General features: G+C 53.2%; 1 protein-coding gene across 1 annotated transcript; it reads right to left on the bottom strand.

Annotated features, from left to right (window-relative positions):
- rnf115a (ring finger protein 115a) lies at positions 1-24,695 on the bottom strand. Its single transcript, XM_067976009.1, has 8 exons — positions 24,634-24,695; positions 24,065-24,122; positions 23,105-23,325; positions 20,588-20,659; positions 16,384-16,456; positions 6,311-6,404; positions 5,556-5,671; positions 1-4,828 (listed from the first exon to the last, which is right to left on the bottom strand). The coding sequence occupies exons 1-8, from the start codon at positions 24,693-24,695 to the stop codon at positions 4,697-4,699; spliced, it is 828 nt and encodes a 275-aa protein (XP_067832110.1). The 3' UTR covers positions 1-4,696.
- Positions 24,696-24,975: the final 280 nt, after the last annotated feature.

Raw genomic sequence — 24,975 nt, 5'->3', positions numbered from 1 at the left:
AACAATTTTTTTTCGGTTTATTTACAAAATAAAAACTTTTAAACAAATGACAGAACAGAGATTAAACATTTACAACTACAAAAAAACCCCAGAATGCAATCCCAGATGATTCTCTCTCCGATGTACTAACTATTTTTGCTTTTATTTCAAGTGTTTGACAGCAGTTCTTAATCCAGAGGTTGGCTCCTTTTTGTTTAAATTGTATCACCAATTAACACACATAATACCTTGGGGTGGGAATAGTACAGTGAACATGAAAAGGCCATATATCTAAAATAAAAAAGTGATCCTTAATGAAGGCAACAATACATCAGACACGGCTTCAGCGTGCACCAAGTAAAGAGAGCGATTTACTCCCATCTGGTATTGTGCAATTCTTGTGTTAAGTCAGGGACAGCTCATCCAAAGGGAACAATTTCCTCCGTCTGGTACTGTATGGCTTGTGTGCGTCTCAGCGTCACCTCCTGCACATACTCAGTACGACTGGGTAAATTGTACACAAGCTGGTATCAGAGCCAGGCTGGTAATGGAGCAGTGCTCGTTTGGGTAGATCTTGGACAGTAACACTAAACTGCACACATACGAGGTGCACACTTTACTAGGTTTCAGGTGTAGTTTCAGGGCTGAAGCATAACATCTCCCAACATATCTCAAGGTCTTGAACTCAGGGAAAAATGTTACAAGTGGATGTGTTCATCAAACAACTCAGGCCCCTTGGTACATTAATCAGATCGGCAAAATATCACTGCTACAGTAAGGCGTCTCTACCACTAGTGGTCCTCAGTGAGCAACTGAACTGCTCCCTCCAGTTGTAAACAATTTTACATCACCAAGTTATAGTCCAGCAATTTTATTTTAAATTCACAAGGTGAATGATGTCCACATCGTTCACCTGAGGAAGGAGGTAGCCTCCGAAAGCTTGTGAATTTAAAATAAAATTGCTGGACTATAACTTGGTGATGTAAAATTGTTTACAATTGTCAACCCCAGTCCATCACCGGCATCTCCACATCATGGCTCCCTCCAGTGGCAGAGAACTAGTGCTGCAAAATTCCAGTTCACTCCCCAGGTCCAAGGGACTGGACATCAATACAATCCCCAGGTCCAAGGGACTGGACATCAATACAATCCCCAGGTCCAAGGGACTGGACATCAATGCAATCCCCAGGTCCAAGGGACTGTACATCAATACAATCCCCAAGTCCAAGGGACTGGACATCAATACAATCCCCAGGTCCAAGGGACTGGACATCAATACAATCCCCAGGTCCAAGGGACTGTACATCAATACAATCCCCAGGTCCAAGGGACTGGACATCAATGCAATCCCCAGGTCCAAGGGACTGTACATCAATACAATCCCCAGGTCCAAGGGACTGGACATCAACACAATCCCCAGGTCCAAGGGACTGGACATCAATACAATCCCCAGGTCCAAGGGACTGTACATCAATACAATCCCCAGGTCCAAGGGACTGGACATCAATACAATCCCCAGGTCCAAGGGACTGTACATCAATACAATCCCCAGGTCCAAGGGACTGTACATCAATACAATCCCCAGGGCCAAGGGACTGTACATCAACACAATCCCCAGGTCCAAGGGACTGTACATCAATACAATCCCCAGGTCCAAGGGACTGTACATCAATACAATCCACAGGTCCAAGGGACTGTACATCAATACAATCCCCAGGTCCAAGGGACTGTACATCAATACAATCCCCAGGTCCAAGGGACTGTACATCAATACAATCCACAGGTCCAAGGGACTGTACATCAATACAATCCCCAGGTCCAAGGGACTGTACATCAATGCAATCCCCAGGTGCCAACTAATAAGACAGCCCAGAACCAGACCTCAGATAATTTCAACTGCCAAACATTTTTGTTCTGTGAAAGCCAATAACTTCCACTGCAAGAATTAAGAATAAAACAAATGGTAGACTCTGCATTCCAGGATTAAATTTATGGCTGTACAAGTCCCAGATTGGTCACTGTTGAAAGTGGATTCGCTCTTTATTAAACTTCATGCATCACTATTTACAAATCCATCCAAGTTACAGCCGATTTTAGCATTTGTGAAAGAATTGTTGATTATATAAATAAATGACAAAGATGTTTGTGAAATTGCCCAGTGATATTCTCACTGTGTCATGAGGTCATTATACTAGCACACACCCCCTTATCCCCAACCACCACTTCCGCCATCTTGTATTTTGTAATAACGTGGTAGCACAGAACGTCCAACGCCACTGCCGGGTCACCACCTGTTCGTATCTCGTAAGAGGCTCCAGCCTCCCTCCGAGTCTGAATGCTGTGGTTCAGAATACCGTACTGTGAAACACCTTGCCTTCCCCGACACTGGCCCTTTAAAACTCTCTCATTAATGGTGCTGCTCTCCTTGCTCCAAGCGAGCACACCCTCTGGGTGATGTTTCAGGTTGAAGAGGTAATGGAAGGAGGAATTCTCCTTCATGAATACTGCTAGAGTATGGTTGAAATGATGAGTTTCTGCTTAAGATTTATGAGCTTAGGCAGTTACTTTAACCAACAGCATGGCCCTGATTCCCTAATCACACCCTGCTCAACACAAACAGCTACTCAGTGTGAAGGTATGAAAAGATTTTTAAAAACTCACCGAATCCAATTCCTAGGTGCTACAGAGCCCTACAAACCACGGAGGTGCTGAGATTCCATCTGTGCTGAGGTATCCGACTCAGCTACAGTTGTCCTCTGTACCCCTGTATTAAGGAGGGGAAATTAGCCAGGATCCCATCCCTGATCGCTATCTTTTTTTTTATTCGTTAATGGGATTTGGGCGTCGCTGGCAACACCAGCATTTATTGCCCATCCCTAATTGCCCGAGAAGTTGGTGGTGAGTGACTCTGGCTGGATTGTGTGTGTGTGTGTGTGTGTGTGTGTGCACGTGTGTGTGTGTGTGTATGTGTGCACGTGTGTGTGTGTGCGCGCCTGCGTGTGCACCGAACAAAGGGATGGGCTGTAATTCCTCCATGTCAAATCTACCGACATTCACTATCGAGATGAAGATTCGTCACCTTGCCCAGATACCAGAGGGCAATTGGTGCCAGTAGATCCGCCCTCAACAAATAATACCGGGCCGGCTCGCGGTGATCGACGCCGGGCCGGCTCGCGGTGATCGACGCCGGGCCGGCTCGCGGTGATCGACGCCGGGCCGGCTCGCGGTGATCGACGCCGGGCCGGCTCGCGGTGATCGACGCCGGGCCGGCTCGCGGTGATCGACGCCGGGCCGGCTCGCGGTGATCGACGCCGGGCCGGCTCGCGGTGATCGACGCCGGGCCGGCTCGCGGTGATCGACGCCGGGCCGGCTCGCGGTGATCGACGCCGGGCCGGCTCGCGGTGATCGACGCCGGGCCGGCTCGCGGTGATCGACGCCGGGCCGGCTCGCGGTGATCGACGCCGGGCCGGCTCGCGGTGATCGACGCCGGGCCGGCTCGCGGTGATCGACGCCGGGCCGGCTCACTCACGGAGAGCGAGGGGGTTTATTGGGAACTGCCACTTTCAGCTGCCTGGATGTAATTCTCCCAGAAACGCTTCTGCACTCTATTTCTACAGTCAATTATCAAAAAAATTACATTTATTAAAAATTGAAACTGGAGTCCTAGGTTGATGGGCAGAAGAGTGGGGAGCAGGATGTGAATTTGGGGCCCGCAACACCTGAATCAGTCAGACCATGCAATGAGCATTACCAAATGGGCTAGCTGGTAAAGGCTAGGGTTAGGAGGGAGGATGCACCCAAAGTCTCCGATCCTGATCGCTATCCAGTGGCCCCCTGCTGGAAAGTACGCAAGGATGGATGTCGGCCGAGGATAGGGGCAGGATCATTTGTGATGATCCCATGGCCAACAGACGCTCTCTTGGCTCACACGTGATGAAGAACCACCAGGTATCAAGAGTGGACAGCACCTGTGGAACTGTACCCTCGCTTTCAGCTGAGGGCAGAAAATTGAGGGGGGGGGAAGGGGGGCAGGGAAATCCAAACAGATTTTGCCTTGTGACCATTTGAAAGTCTTTAATCCAGATGCCCAGATTTTCATGCACCTACTGCTGAGTTAAGGTATATAGTTGGCAATCAATCAGTTTTTATTGTGTGTCTTGGTACGATGGTCCAGGACTTGATGGTCCTTTTTGTGTCCTTGAGTGAGTCTGTCGGGCACTGTGATGCTGCAGTAGCACGTCTCCCCCAACATGATACAATCCAGCCCTTCCTCCTAACAAAACCAGCAGAATCTTCATTTACTTTCACAGGCCCACCTGACTTTTCATCAGGATTATCTGCACGTTCTAACCCGTCACTAACAACCTGCTTCGCGTTCACCCACCGCAAAATAACTTCAAACAAGTGTCATTTCCCAACTTGTGAAATTAAAATCTATTTGCCATGGTCCTTTGAACGAAGCAATGTTCGACCAAATCGAGCGTAAAACAATTTTTTTTTTGTGCTACCAATGAAAAGCAAATCCCACATTGTTAAACACATAATTCACAGAATGAAAGATAGGCCCCATGTAAATGCCATCTGCTTGGGAGCAGCCACTCTCTCGTGGCACATGCTCACTTGTTTCTTTAATATATATAATTTACAATAGAAGTAACAATATTACTGATCGAGATATGCAGGGGTTGAGGTGACAAAGTACTTCCTGCAGATTCCGTTAGTATGTCCAGGGATCCTGGTGCCGGTTTTCACTGCCAGGAAGATTACCAGGTGACACCTCTGATGTCTGCCGGTGACCCATGGTTACCTCTCCATTCAAACTCTTGCGACACACAGGGCAGGTGTCGTGCTGGAACAGAACAGGGCATTCGAGAATTAAATACAGCAATATCGCAGAATACCTGTGGCAAAGCCCAGAGTAATCAGGCTTTAATAGTGAAATATATGATGGATAGTTCACTCTCTGCATATTAACAGAGACTCTGGAAGTGTTGCAGCGCAGTCACCTTACCACAGGACAGCAAACCCACTCACAGAAAAGCTTCACACTTTGATTCAAACAATCTACCTGCTGGTCAGTATTTTCAGATTTCAGCAGGGATATAAAATCAATCTGGTTATAGTCTAGGGACTGACGTACAGGCAGTGGAGTGAGGAGAGGTGATGGGATGTGGGGGCCGGGGACTCCCCGCCGGGACGGGACGGGGGGGGCCGGGGACTCCCTGCCGGGACGGGACGGGACGGCCGGGGACTCCCTGCCGGGACGGGACGGGACGGGGGGCGGGGACTCCCCGCCGGGACGGGGGGGGGGCCGGGGACTCCCCGCCGGGACGGGGGGGGGGGGGGCGGGGACTCCCATCCGGGACGTGGGGGCCGGGGAATTCCCGCCGGGACGTGGGGGCCGGGGATTCCCTGCTGGGATGTAAGGTTATTGCAGCATTTCATTTCACTGCACAGGTCCCAATGCTTTTTAAACATGTTTTCTGCGAGACCAGGAACTCTCCACTCCAGAATCCCACTCTCCAGTAGCGAGTTGGTATGTATTTTAGTAAAGTGGTTGCTGTGTAGAAACTCACCAGCTCTAACCAGGGTACGATGCAGTCGCTGTGGAAGAAGTGATTGCAGGGCAGCTGGCGGACCTGTTCCCCGAGGAGATAATCCTCTTTACACACCGGGCACTCTAAACCTGAATCTGCACCAACGGAAGGCAGAGTTACAGAAACACACAAGCAACAACAATGCCTTATTTCTTCCTGTACAAAGTCCTTCAGTCCTTGCAGCCACCTCCTCCTCCTTGTATCAGCTGCTGCTAATGTACAAAAATGGATATTTAGATTCCACTCCTGCCCCACCTCCAAACGTCTTTTGTTATCCCTTCCCAGTGTCAGGCACCAGTCCCAGCGGAGTGTCCACCTCTGTATCTGCAATGTCCCTCTGCAGCCTGTTGTGTTCCTCTTCCTTCTTTTGCATGCTGCTTCCACTCAGTAACTCTCCTTAAACCCCCCACTGCTCCCCCCACCCAGCAAGATCGGGACAGATTTTCAGAAGCTGTAACTGACACAAACTACATTTTTTTAAATTCAGAACCAATTTCCAGCAGTGAGGGACTGGGTTTCACAACATTCCTGAACCTCACTGACTGGGAGCGACACTCAGCCCATTTTAGCAGGAACACATTCACTACGGTATAAGCTAAATTCTGCCTCTGCAGCGTCTAGGATCAGTTTAATATTCCGCCCTCACCCTGCTCTTTCCCATTAATCTCCCACATTTTGGAACAACCTGGAAACAGACAGACAATTACATTAGAATGGGAATGAATGGCACCCACCAATCTGCTCCTGCGTAACGTGCATTGTCGGGAGCGCTGTGATTTTTTCTTTATCTGCCGGGGGAGGTCCTGTATTTTCCAGCTGCCCCAGAAGCTGTGAAAAGAGAAGCAGTGAAACAGGTTCAAACGATACGGCTCGCCCTGACCTGGAGAGTTTCCCATTTTCTCCTCTCCGTGAGGCCCTGACTCGTGCTGACAATTCTACAAGTGGCCCGTGAGCCCACACAATGAGTGCTGGCAGGCAATTCAACATTGGGGGGCATCACAGCCCAGGCTCACCTTTTTCCACATGCAAATAATTTCCAGCAGAAGCAAACAGACAGCGATCAGCAGCAGAGAGTCCTGCTGATGTTCTGTCCTCCCAGCACACGTGCTGAGGCACTTGAAATGCCCCAAACGCGACCCAGCTAACTCAGTGCTGACTGGGGACTGAACCTGGGGCCTGTGCAGGGCCACACGAGGCGATGCATCGTTCACAGGCCCATCAGAGACCTCCCTTTGCTCTTTCGGTCTCCCCCCCGGTCCACACCCCAGCCAACTTGCCAGGTAAGTAATCAGCTTCCAGCCTCTGCTACGAAGAGGGGCATAAGATCACCCTGACCCCCATTCTGTTGGTATTACTGAGATCAATAAGGAAGACACAGGCACCTGCCACCTTCCCCCTGCTCTGACTCAGTGTTGTGCCCGAATGCACCACCTGCTTAAATTCATATCCCAACTGAGCACTGTGAGCCCAGTGTCAGTGGGTAAAATCCTGTCCTCTCAGCACTCACTGTCAGTGGGTTATATCCTGTCCCCTCAGCACTCACTGTCAGTGGGTTATATCCTGTCCCCTCAGCACTCACCGTCAGTGGGTTATATCCTGTCCCCTCAGCACTCACTGTCAGTGGGTTATATCCTGTCCCCTCAGCACTCACTGTCAGTGGGTTATATCCTGTCCCCTCAGCACTCACTGTCAGTGGGTTATATCCTGTCCCCTCAGCACTCACTGTCAGTGGGTTATATCCTGTCCCCTCAGCACTCACTGTCAGTGGGTTATATCCTGTCCTCTCTGCACTCACTGTCAGTGGGTTATATCCTGTCCCCTCAGCACTCACTGTCAGTGGGTTATATCCTGTCCTCTCTGCACTCACTGTCAGTGGGTTATATCCTGTCCTCTCTGCACTCACTGTCAGTGGGTTATATCCTGTCCCCTCAGCACTCACTGTCAGTGGGTTATATCCTGTCCCCTCAGCACTCACTGTCAGTGGGTTATATCCTGTCCCCTCAGCACTCACTGTCAGTGGGTTATATCCTGTCCCCTCAGCACTCACTGTCAGTGAGTTATATCCTGTCCTCTCAGCACTCACTGTCAGTGAGTTATATCCTGTCCCCTCAGCACTCACCGTCAGTGGGTTATATCCTGTCCCCTCAGCACTCACTGTCAGTGGGTTATATCCTGTCCCCTCAGCACTCACTGTCAGTGGGTAAAATCCTGTCCTCTCAGCACTCACTGTCAGTGGGTTATATCCTGTCCCCTCAGCACTCACTGTCAGTGGGTTATATCCTGTCCCCTCAGCACTCACTGTCAGTGGGTTATATCCTGTCCCCTCAGCACTCACTGTCAGTGGGTTATATCCTGTCCCCTCAGCACTCACTGTCAGTGGGTTATATCCTGTCCCCTCAGCACTCACCGTCAGTGAGTTATATCCTGTCCCCTCAGCACTCACCGTCAGTGGGTTATATCCTGTCCCCTCAGCACTCACTGTCAGTGGGTTATATCCTGTCCCCTCAGCACTCACTGTCAGTGGGTTATATCCTGTCCCCTCAGCACTCACCGTCAGTGGGTTATATCCTGTCCCCTCAGCACTCACTGTCAGTGGGTTATATCCTGTCCCCTCAGCACTCACTGTCAGTGGGTTATATCCTGTCCCCTCAGCACTCACTGTCAGTGGGTTATATCCTGTCCCCTCAGCACTCACTGTCAGTGGGTTATATCCTGTCCCCTCAGCACTCACTGTCAGTGGGTTATATCCTGTCCTCTCAGCACTCACTGTCAGTGGGTTATATCCTGTCCTCTCAGCACTCACTGTCAGTGGGTTATATCCTGTCCCCTCAGCACTCACTGTCAGTGGGTTATATCCTGTCCCCTCAGCACTCACTGTCAGTGGGTAAAATCCTGTCCTCTCAGCACTCACTGTCAGTGGGTTATATCCTGTCCCCTCAGCACTCACTGTCAGTGGGTTATATCCTGTCCCCTCAGCACTCACTGTCAGTGGGTTATATCCTGTCCCCTCAGCACTCACTGTCAGTGGGTTATATCCTGTCCCCTCAGCACTCACTGTCAGTGGGTTATATCCTGTCCCCTCAGCACTCACCGTCAGTGGGTTATATCCTGTCCCCTCAGCACTCACTGTCAGTGGGTTATATCCTGTCCCCTCAGCACTCACTGTCAGTGGGTTATATCCTGTCCCCTCAGCACTCACCGTCAGTGGGTTATATCCTGTCCCCTCAGCACTCACTGTCAGTGGGTTATATCCTGTCCCCTCAGCACTCACTGTCAGTGGGTTATATCCTGTCCCCTCAGCACTCACCGTCAGTGGGTTATATCCTGTCCCCTCAGCACTCACTGTCAGTGGGTTATATCCTGTCCCCTCAGCACTCACTGTCAGTGGGTTATATCCTGTCCCCTCAGCACTCACTGTCAGTGGGTTATATCCTGTCCCCTCAGCACTCACTGTCAGTGGGTTATATCCTGTCCCCTCAGCACTCACTGTCAGTGGGTTATATCCTGTCCTCTCAGCACTCACTGTCAGTGGGTTATATCCTGTCCCCTCAGCACTCACTGTCAGTGGGTTATATCCTGTCCTCTCAGCACTCACTGTCAGTGGGTTATATCCTGTCCCCTCAGCACTCACTGTCAGTGGGTTATATCCTGTCCTCTCAGCACTCACTGTCAGTGGGTTATATCCTGTCCTCTCAGCACTCACTGTCAGTGGGTTATATCCTGTCCCCTCAGCACTCACTGTCAGTGGGTTATATCCTGTCCTCTCAGCACTCACTGTCAGTGGGTTATATCCTGTCCTCTCAGCACTCACTGTCAGTGGGTTATATCCTGTCCTCTCAGCACTCACTGTCAGTGGGTTATATCCTGTCCTCTCAGCACTCACTGTCAGTGGGTTATATCCTGTCCCCTCAGCACTCACTGTCAGTGGGTTATATCCTGTCCCCTCAGCACTCACTGTCAGTGGGTTATATCCTGTCCCCTCAGCACTCACCGTCAGTGGGTTATATCCTGTCCCCTCAGCACTCACCGTCAGTGAGTTATATCCTGTCCTCTCAGCACTCACTGTCAGTGAGTTATATCCTGTCCCCTCAGCACTCACTGTCAGTGGGTTATATCCTGTCCTCTCTGCACTCACTGTCAGTGGGTTATATCCTGTCCCCTCAGCACTCACTGTCAGTGAGTTATATCCTGTCCCCTCAGCACTCACTGTCAGTGGGTTATATCCTGTCCCCTCAGCACTCACTGTCAGTGGGTTATATCCTGTCCTCTCTGCACTCACTGTCAGTGGGTTATATCCTGTCCCCTCAGCACTCACTGTCAGTGAGTTATATCCTGTCCCTCAGCACTCACTGTCAGTGAGTTATATCCTGTCCCCTCAGCACTCACTGTCAGTGGGTTATATCCTGTCCCCTCAGCACTCACTGTCAGTGGGTTATATCCTGTCCCCTCAGCACTCACTGTCAGTGGGTTATATCCTGTCCCCTCAGCACTCACTGTCAGTGGGTTATATCCTGTCCCCTCAGCACTCACTGTCAGTGGGTTATATCCTGTCCTCTCAGCACTCACTGTCAGTGGGTTATATCCTGTCCCCTCAGCACTCACTGTCAGTGGGTTATATCCTGTCCCCTCAGCACTCACTGTCAGTGGGTTATATCCTGTCCCCTCAGCACTCACTGTCAGTGGGTTATATCCTGTCCCCTCAGCACTCACTGTCAGTGGGTTATATCCTGTCCCCTCAGCACTCACTGTCAGTGGGTTATATCCTGTCCCCTCAGCACTCACTGTCAGTGGGTTATATCCTGTCCCCTCAGCACTCACTGTCAGTGGGTTATATCCTGTCCCCTCAGCACTCACTGTCAGTGGGTTATATCCTGTCCTCTCAGCACTCACTGTCAGTGGGTTATATCCTGTCCCCTCAGCACTCACTGTCAGTGGGTTATATCCTGTCCCCTCAGCACTCACTGTCAGTGGGTTATATCCTGTCCCCTCAGCACTCACCGTCAGTGGGTTATATCCTGTCCCCTCAGCACTCACTGTCAGTGGGTTATATCCTGTCCCCTCAGCACTCACTGTCAGTGGGTTATATCCTGTCCCCTCAGCACTCACTGTCAGTGGGTTATATCCTGTCCCCTCAGCACTCACTGTCAGTGGGTTATATCCTGTCCCCTCAGCACTCACTGTCAGTGGGTTATATCCTGTCCCCTCAGCACTCACTGTCAGTGGGTTATATCCTGTCCCCTCAGCACTCACTGTCAGTGGGTTATATCCTGTCCTCTCAGCACTCACTGTCAGTGGGTTATATCCTGTCCCCTCAGCACTCACCGTCAGTGGGTTATATCCTGTCCCCTCAGCACTCACTGTCAGTGGGTTATATCCTGTCCCCTCAGCACTCACTGTCAGTGGGTTATATCCTGTCCCCTCAGCACTCACCGTCAGTGGGTTATATCCTGTCCCCTCAGCACTCACTGTCAGTGGGTTATATCCTGTCCTCTCAGCACTCACTGTCAGTGGGTTATATCCTGTCCCCTCAGCACTCACTGTCAGTGGGTTATATCCTGTCCCCTCAGCACTCACCGTCAGTGGGTTATATCCTGTCCCCTCAGCACTCACTGTCAGTGGGTTATATCCTGTCCCCTCAGCACTCACTGTCAGTGGGTTATATCCTGTCCCCTCAGCACTCACTGTCAGTGGGTTATATCCTGTCCCCTCAGCACTCACTGTCAGTGGGTTATATCCTGTCCCCTCAGCACTCACTGTCAGTGGGTTATATCCTGTCCCCTCAGCACTCACTGTCAGTGGGTTATATCCTGTCCCCTCAGCACTCACTGTCAGTGGGTTATATCCTGTCCCCTCAGCACTCACTGTCAGTGGGTTATATCCTGTCCTCTCAGCACTCACTGTCAGTGAGTTATATCCTGTCCCCTCAGCACTCACTGTCAGTGGGTTATATCCTGTCCCCTCAGCACTCACTGTCAGTGGGTTATATCCTGTCCTCTCAGCACTCACTGTCAGTGAGTTATATCCTGTCCCCTCAGCACTCACTGTCAGTGGGTTATATCCTGTCCCCTCAGCACTCACCGTCAGTGAGTTATATCCTGTCCTCTCAGCACTCACTGTCAGTGGGTTATATCCTGTCCCCTCAGCACTCACTGTCAGTGGGTTATATCCTGTCCCCTCAGCACTCACTGTCAGTGGGTTATATCCTGTCCTCTCTGCACTCACTGTCAGTGGGTTATATCCTGTCCCCTCAGCACTCACTGTCAGTGGGTTATATCCTGTCCCCTCAGCACTCACTGTCAGTGGGTTATATCCTGTCCCCTCAGCACTCACCGTCAGTGGGTTATATCCTGTCCCCTCAGCACTCACTGTCAGTGGGTTATATCCTGTCCCCTCAGCACTCACTGTCAGTGGGTTATATCCTGTCCCCTCAGCACTCACTGTCAGTGGGTTATATCCTGTCCCCTCAGCACTCACTGTCAGTGGGTTATATCCTGTCCCCTCAGCACTCACTGTCAGTGGGTTATATCCTGTCCCCTCTGCACTCACTGTCAGTGGGTTATATCCTGTCCCCTCAGCACTCACCGTCAGTGGGTTATATCCTGTCCCCTCAGCACTCACTGTCAGTGGGTTATATCCTGTCCTCTCAGCACTCACTGTCAGTGGGTTATATCCTGTCCCCTCAGCACTCACTGTCAGTGGGTTATATCCTGTCCTCTCAGCACTCACTGTCAGTGGGTTATATCCTGTCCTCTCTGCACTCACTGTCAGTGGGTTATGTCCTGTCCCCTCAGCACTCACTGTCAGTGGGTTATATCCTGTCCCCTCAGCACTCACTGTCAGTGGGTTATATCCTGTCCCTCAGCACTCACTGTCAGTGGGTTATATCCTGTCCTCTCTGCACTCACTGTCAGTGAGTTATATCCTGTCCTCTCTGCACTCACTGTCAGTGGGTTATATCCTGTCCCCTCAGCACTCACTGTCAGTGGGTTATATCCTGTCCCCTCAGCACTCACTGTCAGTGGGTTATATCCTGTCCTCTCTGCACTCACTGTCAGTGAGTTATATCCTGTCCTCTCTGCACTCACTGTCAGTGAGTTATATCCTGTCCTCTCTGCACTCACTGTCAGTGGGTTATATCCTGTCCTCTCAGCACTCACTGTCAGTGGGTTATATCCTGTCCCCTCAGCACTCACTGTCAGTGGGTTATATCCTGTCCCCTCAGCACTCACTGTCAGTGGGTTATATCCTGTCCTCTCTGCACTCACTGTCAGTGGGTTATATCCTGTCCCCTCAGCACTCACTGTCAGTGGGTTATATCCTGTCCTCTCAGCACTCACTGTCAGTGGGTTATATCCTGTCCTCTCTGCACTCACTGTCAGTGAGTTATATCCTGTCCTCTCTGCACTCACTGTCAGTGGGTTATATCCTGTCCTCTCAGCACTCACTGTCAGTGGGTTATATCCTGTCCCCTCAGCACTCACTGTCAGTGGGTTATATCCTGTCCCCTCAGCACTCACTGTCAGTGGGTTATATCCTGTCCTCTCAGCACTCACTGTCAGTGGGTTATATCCTGTCCCCTCAGCACTCACCGTCAGTGAGTTATATCCTGTCCCCTCAGCACTCACCGTCAGTGGGTTATATCCTGTCCCCTCAGCACTCACTGTCAGTGGGTTATATCCTGTCCTCTCAGCACTCACTGTCAGTGGGTTATATCCTGTCCTCTCAGCACTCACTGTCAGTGGGTTATATCCTGTCCCCTCAGCACTCACTGTCAGTGGGTTATATCCTGTCCCCTCAGCACTCACTGTCAGTGAGTTATATCCTGTCCCCTCAGCACTCACTGTCAGTGAGTTATATCCTGTCCCCTCAGCACTCACTGTCAGTGAGTTATATCCTGTCCTCTCAGCACTCACTGTCAGTGAGTTATATCCTGTCCCCTCAGCACTCACTGTCAGTGAGTTATATCCTGTCCTCTCAGCACTCACTGTCAGTGAGTTATATCCTGTCCTCTCAGCACTCACTGTCAGTGAGTTATATCCTGTCCTCTCAGCACTCACTGTCAGTGAGTTATATCCTGTCCCCTCAGCACTCACTGTCAGTGAGTTATATCCTGTCCTCTCAGCACTCACTGTCAGTGAGTTATATCCTGTCCCCTCAGCACTCACTGTCAGTGGGTTATATCCTGTCCTCTCAGCACTCACTGTCAGTGGGTTATATCCTGTCCTCTCAGCACTCACTGTCAGTGAGTTATATCCTGTCCCCTCAGCACTCACTGTCAGTGGGTTATATCCTGTCCCCTCAGCACTCACTGTCAGTGGGTTATATCCTGTCCCCTCAGCACTCACTGTCAGTGGGTTATATCCTGTCCCCTCAGCACTCACTGTCAGTGAGTTATATCCTGTCCTCTCAGCACTCACCGTCAGTGGGTTATATCCTGTCCTCTCTGCACTCACTGTCAGTGGGTTATATCCTGTCCTCTCTGCACTCACTGTCAGTGGGTTATATCCTGTCCTCTCAGCACTCACTGTCAGTGGGTTATATCCTGTCCTCTCAGCACTCACTGTCAGTGAGTTATATCCTGTCCTCTCAGCACTCACTGTCAGTGAGTTATATCCTGTCCCCTCAGCACTCACTGTCAGTGGGTTATATCCTGTCCTCTCTGCACTCACTGTCAGTGAGTTATATCCTGTCCTCTCAGCACTCACCGTCAGTGGGTTATATCCTGTCCCCTCAGCACTCACTGTCAGTGGGTTATATCCTGTCCCCTCAGCACTCACTGTCAGTGGGTTATATCCTGTCCCCTCAGCACTCACTGTCAGTGGGTTATATCCTGTCCCCTCAGCACTCACTGTCAGTGGGTTATATCCTGTCCCCTCAGCACTCACTGTCAGTGGGTTATATCCTGTCCCCTCAGCACTCACTGTCAGTGGGTTATATCCTGTCCCCTCAGCACTCACTGTCAGTGGGTTATATCCTGTCCCCTCAGCACTCACTGTCAGTGGGTTATATCCTGTCCCCTCAGCACTCACTGTCAGTGGGTTATATCCTGTCCCCTCAGCACTCACTGTCAGTGGGTTATATCCTGTCCTCTCAGCACTCACTGTCAGTGGGTTATATCCTGTCCCCTCAGCACTCACTGTCAGTGGGTTATATCCTGTCCCCTCAGCACTCACTGTCAGTGGGTTATATCCTGTCCCCTCAGCACTCACTGTCAGTGGGTTATATCCTGTCCTCTCAGCACTCACTGTCAGTGAGTTATATCCTGTCCTCTCAGCACTCACTGTCAGTGGGTTATATCCTGTCCCCTCAGCACTCACTGTCAGTGGGTTATATCCTGTCCTCTCAGCACTCACTGTCAGTGGGTTATATCCTGTCCTCTCAGCACTCACTGTCAGTGGGTTATATCCTGTCCCCTCAGCACTCACTGTCAGTGGGTTATATCCTGTCCCCTCAGCACTCACTGTCAGTGGGTTATATCCTGTCCCCTCAGCACTCACTGTCAGTGGGTTATATCCTGTCCCCTCAGCACTCACTGTCAGTGGGTTATATCCTGTCCTCTCTGCACTCACTGTCAGTGAGTTATATCCTGTCCTCTCTGCACTCACTGTCAGTGGGTTATATCCTGTCCTCTCAGCACTCACTGTCAGTGGGTTATATCCTGTCCTCTCTGCACTCACTGTCAGTGAGTTATATCCTGTCCTCTCTGCACTCACTGTCAGTGGGTTATATCCTGTCCTCTCTGCACTCACTGTCAGTGGGTTATATCCTGTCCCCTCAGCACTCACCGTCAGTGGGTTATATCCTGTCCTCTCTGCACTCACTGTCAGTGGGTTATATCCTGTCCTCTCAGCACTCACTGTCAGTGGGTTATATCCTGTCCCCTCAGCACTCACTGTCAGTGGGTTATATCCTGTCCCCTCAGCACTCACTGTCAGTGGGTTATATCCTGTCCTCTCTGCACTCACTGTCAGTGAGTTATATCCTGTCCCCTCAGCACTCACTGTCAGTGGGTTATATCCTGTCCCCTCAGCACTCACTGTCAGTGGGTTATATCCTGTCCCCTCAGCACTCACTGTCAGTGGGTTATATCCTGTCCCCTCAGCACTCACTGTCAGTGGGTTATATCCTGTCCCCTCAGCACTCACTGTCAGTGGGTTATATCCTGTCCTCTCTGCACTCACTGTCAGTGAGTTATATCCTGTCCCCTCAGCACTCACTGTCAGTGGGTTATATCCTGTCCCCTCAGCACTCACTGTCAGTGGGTTATATCCTGTCCCCTCAGCACAGAGACCACTGGCTGATCGAAGGGTCAGCAACTCCCCAATAGGTTTTAAAGAAATAAGAGAAATTGAGCAAAGGAATGACGACTATACAAGTTCCATCGACACAGAGCCCAAGTGAGAGAGCTCAGCACAGATATGGGGGCATAGAGAGCAGTTAAAGCACACTAGAGATGGGAGAAAGACAAATAGGCAGAAAAGGAGCAGGATCAGATGATGATGAGAGAGAAAGTAAATGAGAGCAAAGCAGTGAGTGCCTGTGAGAAGCAGACGCTGGGGTAAAAGAGGAGGAGAGAGGGATGGAGGGAGAGGGGTGGGGAGTTAGAGTCACTGTAAACACCCTGGACAGAGACAGAAATCTCAGGAGCAGAGAGAAAGGCATGTAGTGTCTGTCCCAGCTGTACACCCAGTGTGTTAAAGAGGTACCCCCCTCTTTAAAACACCGTAAACTCTGACATGTTTATTGAGCACAAGAAACCTAGAACACTGCAACAAGCACTGGGACTGAACCGATGGTCTCTTCTCACCTGTGTAATAACTGCGTCAAGGCCACTCTGTCCCCAGGCATAATCAGCAGGGTTCGAGTGAAGCATCCCACTCCTCGGGGAGGAAAGAGACAGATTGGGAACATTTCACCATCACAGGACCAATCCGTCAATAAATCAACAACATTCTCAATTTTCAAGTTATTGTCCCACAAACCCTCAAATTTCCTGCAGTCAGCACTGAGCAGTCCCATCAAACACTCCCAGGGCAGGTACAGGGTTAGATACAGAGTAAAGCTCCCTCTACACTGTCCCATCAAACACTCCCAGGGCAGGTACAGGGTTAGATACAGAGTAAAGCTCCCTCTACACTGTCCCATCAAACACTCCCAGGGCAGGTACAGGGTCAGATACAGAGTAAAGCTCCCTCTACACTGTCCCATCAAACACTCCCAGGGCAGGTACAGGGTCAGATACAGAGTAAAGCTCCCTCTACACTGTCCCATCAAACACTCCCAGGGCAGGTACAGGGTTAGATACAGAGTAAAGCTCCCTCTACACTGTCCCATCAAACACTCCCAGGGCAGGTACAGGGTTAGATACAGAGTAAAGCTCCCTCTACACTGTCCCATCAAACACTCCCAGGGCAGGTACAGGGTCAGATACAGAGTAAAGCTCCCTCTACACTGTCCCATCAAACACTCCCAGGGCAGGTACAGGGTCAGATACAGAGTAAAGCTCCCTCTACACTGTCCCATCAAACACTCCCAGGGCAGGTACAGGGTTAGATACAGAGTAAAGCTCCCTCTACACTGTCCCATCAAACACTCCCAGGGCAGGTACAGGGTTAGATACAGAGTAAAGCTCCCTCTACACTGACCCATCAAACACTCCCAGGGCAGGTACAGGGTTAGATACAGAGTAAAGCTCCCTCTACACTGTCCCATCAAACGCTCCCAGGGCAGGTACAGGGTTAGATACAGAGTAAAGCTCCCTCTACACTGACCCATCAAATACTCCCAGGGCAGGTACAGGGTTAGATACAGAGTAAAGCTCCCTCTACACTGTCCCATCAAACACTCCCAGGGCAGGTACAGGGTTAGATACAGAGTAAAGCTCCCTCTACACTGACCCATCAAACACTCCCAGGGCAGGTACAGGGTTAGATACAGAGTAAAGCTCCCTCTACACTGTCCCATCAAACGCTCCCAGGGCAGGTACAGGGTTAGATACAGAGTAAAGCTCCCTCTACACTGACCCATCAAATACTCCCAGGGCAGGTACAGGGTTAGATACAGAGTAAAGCTCCCTCTACACTGTCCCATCAAACACTCCCAGGGCAGGTACAGGGTTAGATACAGAGTAAAGCTCCCTCTACACTGACCCATCAAACACTCCCAGGGCAGGTACAGGGTTAGATACAGAGTAAAGCTCCCTCTACACTGTCCCGTCAAACACTCCCAGGGCAGGTACAGGGTTAGATACAGAGTAAAGCTCCCTCTACACTGTCCCATCAAATACTCCCAGGGCAGGTACAGCACGGGTTAGATACAGAGTAAAGCTCCCTCTACACTGTCCCATCAAACACTCCCAGGGCAGGTACAGCATGGGTTAGATACAGAGTAAAGCTCCCTCTACACTGTCCCATCAAACACTCCCAGGGCAGGTACAGGGTTAGATACAGAGTAAAGCTCCCTCTACACTGTCCCATCAAACACTGCTACACAGACCAGGCAAGCACCGCCTGTGTAGGACTGAACCACACAGAGTAGAAAGGGCCCAGGATATATCTCAGCTGGGCAGTGATGGTGACACTACATTTGGCCTTCGTGTCCTGGGATAGGGAGAGGGTGATTAGCCAGGAATGTGCTCCTGCCCATTGTCCAGTGGATGCGCCTGTGTGTGGAGAGATTGCGAGGGCAGGACCGGGATCAGGAGGGATACTCCCTGCGGCACAACTGACTGCCCTTGGGCCGGTGGAACTGAATGCAGCGAGGCGCAGCTTCAGGACAGAGAACAGGTTTGCTAATAACTGAATGTTGCAAATACTCCCTGCCCCCTCGTCAAACACACAATTTCCATCCATTTTCCTCATCACCCTGAGAGAGGCCGAGCAGCTGCTCCCCACCCAGGCCACCAAATCGCCCCTTTGGCTGAGAAGGTACAATAAAGGTGTGGGGTTTGGGGAGGGACGGTGCCCGGAGGGGGGGTTTGGGGGGGACGGTGCCCGGAGGGGGGGTTTGGGGAGGGGCGGTGCCCGGAGGGGGGGTTTGGGGGGGACGGTGCCCGGAGGGGGGGTTTGGGGAGGGGCGGTGCCCGGAGGGGGGGTTTGGGGAGGGGCGGTGCCCGGAGGGGGGGTTTGGGGAGGGGCGGTGCCCGGAGGGGGGGGTTTGGGGGGGACGGTGCCCGGAGGGGGGGTTTGGGGAGGGACGGTGCCCGGAGGGGGGGGTTTGGGGGGGACGGTGCCCGGAGGGGGGGTTTGGGGAGGGGCGGTGCCCGGAGGGGGGGTTTGGGGAGGGGCGGTGCCCGGAGGGGGGGGTTTGGGGAGGGACGGTGCCCGGAGGGGGTTTGGGGAGGGACGGTGCCTGGAGGGGGGGTTTGGGGAGGGACGGTGCCCGGAGGGGGGGGTTTGGGGAGGGACGGTGCCCGGAGGGGGTTTGGGGAGGGACGGTGCCCGGAGGGGGGGGTTTGGGGAGGGACGGTGCCCGGAGGGGGGGGTTTGGGGAGGGACGGTGCCCGGAGGGGGGGGTTTGGGGAGGGACGGTGCCCGGAGGGGAGGGTTTGGGGAGGGGCGGTGCCCGGAGGGGGGGGTTTGGGGAGGACGGTGCCCGGAGGGGATTTTGGGGGGGACGGTGCCCGGAGGGGGGGTTTGGGGAGGGACGGTGCCCGGAGGGGGGGTTTGGGGGGGGACGGTGCCCGGAGGGGGTTTTGGGGGGGACGGTGCCTGGAGGGGAGGGTTTGGGGGGGACGGTGCCCGGAGGGGGTTTTGGGGGGGACGGTGCCTGGAGGGGGGGTTTGGGGGGGACGGTGCCTGGAGGGGGGGTTTGGGGGGGACGGTGCCTGGAGGGGGGGTTTGGGGAGGGACGGTGCCCGGAGGGGGGGTTTGGGGAGGGACGGTGCCCGGAGGGGGTTTTGGGGGGGACGGTGCCTGGAGGGGAGGGTTTGGAGGGGGGGACGGTGCCCGGAGGGGGGGTTTGGGGAGGGACGGTGCCCGGAGGGGGGGTTTGGGGGGGGACGGTGCCCGGAGGGGGTTTTGGGGGGGGCGGTGCCCGGAGGGGGGGTTTGGGGAGGGACGGTGCCCGGAGGGGGGGTTTGGGGGGGACGGTGCCTGGAGGGGGGGGTTTGGGGAGGGACGGTGCCCGGAGGGGGGGGGTTTGGGGAGGGGCGGTGCCCGGAGGGGGGGGTTTGGGGAGGGGCGGTGCCCGGAGGGGGGGGTTTGGGGAGGGGCGGTGCCCGGAGGGGGGGGTTTGGGGGGGACGGTGCCCGGAGGGGGGGGTTTGGGGAGGGGCGGTGCCCGGAGGGGGGGGTTTGGGGAGGGACAGGGCCCGGAGGGGGGGTTTGGGGAGGGACAGGGCCCGGAGGGGGGGTTTGGGGATGTACAGTGTAGGGAGGGGGGTTTGGGGGGGTACAGTGTAGGGAGGGGGGGTTTGGGGGGGGGTACAGTGTAGGGAGGGGGGGTTTGGGGGGATACAGTGTAGGGAGGCGGGTTTGGGGGGTTAGTGTAGGGAGGGGGGTTTGGGGGTAACAGTGTGGGGAGGGGGGGTTTGGGGGGTTACAGCGTAGGGGGGGGTTTGGGGGGTTACAGTGTAGGGAGGGGGGGTTTGGGGGGGTACAGTGTAGGGAGGGGGGGTTTGGGGGGGTACAGTGTAGGGAGGGGGGGTTTGGGGGTTACAGTGTGGGGAGGGGGGGTTTGGGGGGTTACAGCGTAGGGGGGGGTTTGGGGGGTTAGTGTAGGGAGGGGGTTTTGGGGGTTACAGTGTAGGGAGGGGGGGTTTGGGGGGGTACAGTGTAGGGAGGGGGGGTTTGGGGGGGTACAGTGTAGGGGGGGTTTGGGGGGTTACAGTGTAGGGAGGGGGGTTTGGGGGTTACAGTGTAGGGGGGGGGTTTGGGGGGTTAGTGTAGGGAGGGGGGTTTGGGGGGTACAGTGTAGGGAGGGGGGTTTGGGGTTTACAGTGTAGGGAGGGGGGGTTTGGGGGTTACAGTGTAGGGAGGGGGGGTTTGGAAGCATCGAGTTTGTTCCACTCACCAGGAGAATGTCTGCGGAGAGCCCGGGATTCCAGCGTTGGAGAAGAGACCGGCAAAGAGCTGCTGGATTATTCTGCAAACACAGAAAGGAAAGAATGAGCAGAAGGCAGGAGAGCAGAGACAGAGAATCCCGGGATCACCGGGGACCGGAGAGAGAGAATCCCGGGATCACCGGGGACCGGAGAGAGAGAATCCCGGGATCACCGGGGACCGGAGAGAGAGAATCCCGGGATCACCGGGGACCGGAGACAGAGAATCCCGGGATCACCGGGGACCGGAGACAGAGAATCCCGGGATCACCCGGGGACCGGAGAGAGAGAATCCCGGGATCACCGGGGACCGGAGAGAGAGAATCCCGGGATCACCGGGGACCGGAGAGAGAATCCCGGGATCACCGGGGACCGGAGACAGAGAATCCCGGGATCACCGGGGGACCGGAGACAGAGAATCCCGGGATCACCGGGGACCGGAGAGAGAGAATCCCGGGATCACCGGGGACCGGAGAGAGAGAATCCCGGGATCACCGGGGACCGGAGAGAGAGAATCCCGGGATCACCGGGGACCGGAGACAGAGAATCCCGGGATCACCGGGGACCGGAGAGAGAATCCCGGGATCACCGGGGGACCGGAGACAGAGAATCCCGGGATCACCGGGGGACCGGAGACAGAGAATCCCGGGATCACCGGGGACCGGAGAGAGAGAATCCCGGGGACCGGAGACAGAGAATCCCGGGATCACCGGGGACCGGAGACAGAGAATCCCGGGATCACCCGGGGACCGGAGAGAGAGAATCCCGGGATCACTGGGGACCAGAGAGACAGATTCCCGGGGACCGGAGAGGGGCCCTGGGTCTAGTCAGGCCTGGAGGGGCCCTGGGCCCTGCCGAGGGTGGAGGGTTCTGTATTGTTTCAGCAGTAACTCCCTCCCTCCCTCTGTGAGTGATCGCTCGGCCTGGCTTGGTACTGAGCCACAAATCAGTAAATCCCAGCAGCAATTAAGTGGGCAGCAGTAGAGGTACAATGGCCTCAGTGACCCGAGTTAGGAGGCGGTAAATAAATCAGCTGGGGCTCCTGCTCCTGCTCACTGTCCAGTTACCTCTGGCTCATGTTAATCATAGAATCATAGAAGTTTACAACATGGAAACAGGCCCTTCGGCCCAACATGTCCATGTCGCCCAGTTTATACCACTAAGCTAGTCCCAATTGCCTGCACTTGGCCCATATCCCTCTATACCCATCTTACCCATGTAACTGTCCAAATGCTTTTTAAAAGACAAAATTGTACCCGCCTCTACTACTGCCTCTGGCAGCTCGTTCCAGACACTCACCACCCTTTGAGTGAAAAAATTGCCCCTCTGGACCCTTTTGTATCTCTCCCCTCTCACCTTAAATCTATGCCCCCTCGTTATAGACTCCCCTACCTTTGGGAAAAGATTTTGACTATCTACCTTATCTATGCCCCTCATTATTTTATAGACTTCTATAAGATCACCCCTTAACCTCCTACTCTCCAGGGAAAAAAGTCCCAGTCTGTCTAACCTCTCCCTATAAGTCAAACCATCAAGTCCCGGTAGCATCCTAGTAAATCTTTTCTGCACTCTTTCTAGTTTAATAATATCCTTTCTATAATAGGGTGACCAGAACTGTACACAGTATTCCAAGTGTGGCCTTACTAATGTCTTGTACAACTTCAACAAGACATCCCAACTCCTGCATTCAATGTTCTGACCAATGAAACCAAGCATGCTGAATGCCTTCTTCACCACCCTATCCACCTGTGATTCCACTTTCAAGGAGCTATGAACCTGTACTCCTAGATCTCTTTGTTCTATAACTCTCCCCAACGCCCTACCATTAACGGAGTAGGTCCTGGCCCGATTCGATCTACCAAAATGCATCACCTCACATTTATCTAAATTAAACTCCATCTGCCATTCATCGGCCCACTGGCCCAATTTATCAAGATCCCGTTGCAATCCTAGATAACCTTCTTCACTGTCCACAATGCCACCAATCTTGGTGTCATCTGCAAACTTACTAACCATGCCTCCTAAATTCTCATCCAAATCATTAATATAAATAACAAATAACAGCGGACCCAGCACCGATCCCTGAGGCACACCGCTGGACACAGGCATCCAGTTTGAAAAACAACTCTCTACAACCACCCTCTGTCTTCTGTCGTCAATCCAATTTTGTATCCAATTGGCTACCTCACCTTGGATCCCATGAGATTTAACCTTATGTAACAACCTAACTAAGAGCAGGATTGGTTTTAGCTGAGATGCCCCCTCCACAATCCTGCCAACACTCAAGGAGTGGGCACTTGGAGGTACCAGAGGGCGATGAGCCACAGATCCTGCACTGAGTAAGAGTCAATGCCTGCAGGAGAGGTGGGGAGACAAATGGAAATAAAAGAGCAGGACAAGAAGGGCAGTAATGGCTGATCTCTTCACCCGTGTACTGGGCACCCAGTCCTAACAACACAAAACAGTTAGCGGTTTGGTAACTAACCTACCCTTCTATGGCTGGAGACCTCTCAGGACGGGACGTCCCACGGGATCTGTACCTTCTGGCCATTGGTAACCTCGTGTGCCGACTGGGACCCCAGATATCGCTCTGCTGTCCTCCTCGTTCCGTCTCGCCACTGTCATGATCTAGCGAGGTTCCGCTGCGAAAAGGCCTCCCATCAACGAGCAGGAAGGTCTGGTCCAGGTTCAGGAAGGTGCGATCCCATAGCTGCACATCAGAAACAGGGCCGTAATACCAGCAGACGCGGGGCCGTAATACCAGCAGACGCGGGGCCGTAATACCAGCAGACGCGGGGCCGTAATACCAGCAGACGCGGGGCCGTAATACCAGCAGACGCGGGGCCGTAATACCAGCAGACGCGGGGCCGTAATACCAGCAGACGCGGGGCCGTAATACCAGCAGACGCGGGGCCGTAATACCAGCAGACGCGGGGCCGTAATACCAGCAGACGCGGGGCCGTAATACCAGCAGACGCGGGGCCGTAATACCAGCAGACGCGGGGCCGTAATACCAGCAGATGCAGGTGGCTGGGGGGGTAAATGCATCACCCACCAGTCTGGACAACAGTTAGACTATTACAACTGGCCTCAGCATTCCAGAGTTGGGGATCAGCCAGGCTTCCCGCTCCTGATCATTTAACAGCGATCTCTGCTGGCTATCGAGAGAAGGGGGGGGGATTGGACTTGGCTGTGATGCCCCCCATGGTGGAATGACTCACTGGAGCTCACTGTCCAGGTTCATATGGGTGTGAGGAGAGAACTGGATCGAGAACAGTGTTCAAGAAGCACAGGCCATCACTGGAAAATCCCCCTGCAGTTATATTGAAGGATTATTAGGTGTCCATCATGGGAAGGGGACGTGCTCACAGGTTGCACACGACACAAGGTCCCCTCTACATCCCACTCAGTCACTGTACAATCTTTGAATACCACCACCCCCAAATTACCTCTGCAAACTGTGTGGCTGAATCGTCATCGAGTCCATTGGTGCCGTTGTCCAAGAAACTGTGGAGACACAAGTGTAATACTCAGGATCAATCATAGTCTGTCTGCCCAGAGCAGCAGAGATATCTCGATACCCTTACCTCACCAAAATCTATCCAGCTCAGTGTTGAAACCTCCGGCTGTCCCAGAATCTACAGCCTTTTGGGGGAGAGTTCCACATTTCCACTGGCCTTTGTGTGAGAAAGTATTTACTGATTTCACCCCTGAACGGTCCAGCCCGAATTTTAAGATTGTGTAATTGGGGAATCCACAAGGGGCACAATCAGTACCCATTAAACAGAACTAGGCGGAGGAATCCAGTTAATGGAGGTTATCATCAATACAACCCAAACCGGACTCTGACCTACCACTGGGCCCCTGGCTGCACTGGACCACTGGGCCCCTGGCTGCACTGGACCACTGGGCCCCTGGCTGCACTGGACCACTGGGCCCCTGGCTGCACTGGACCACTGGGCCCCTGGCTGCACTGGACCACAGAGACACAGAGGCCTCAGGCAGAAACAGTGCTTACGTACCCCGACAGGAGAGATCAGGACAGAAGTTGCAGCCTGCTCCGGTCCTCGGTCCTCCCATGGAGCACAAAAAATGTATATTTTAATTTAATGCTGCTACCTGTTCTCCTCCAAATTACCTCGGCCCACAGCCCCCCTCCTCTTGCCTCCTCCCCTCCCCATTTCCCCTTCGCCCCCTGGGGCTACAATTGACATCAGTGCTTCTCGGGCAGGGACTGGAAAAAAACAGCACTGGTTCCTGCTCCTGGTTCCTATTCCGCCCCCTTACTGGAAGTGCCTGTACTTGTACACGGAGAGTGCGGAAAGGACCAGGCCCGGCTGAGATCCCAGTCACAACTAGA

This window comes from Heptranchias perlo, chromosome 44, assembly GCF_035084215.1.
Source record: "Heptranchias perlo isolate sHepPer1 chromosome 44, sHepPer1.hap1, whole genome shotgun sequence".
Taxonomy (NCBI): domain Eukaryota; kingdom Metazoa; phylum Chordata; class Chondrichthyes; order Hexanchiformes; family Hexanchidae; genus Heptranchias; species Heptranchias perlo.
Note: the sequence above shows the minus strand (reverse complement) of the source record. Positions and strands in the feature narration are given on the sequence as shown.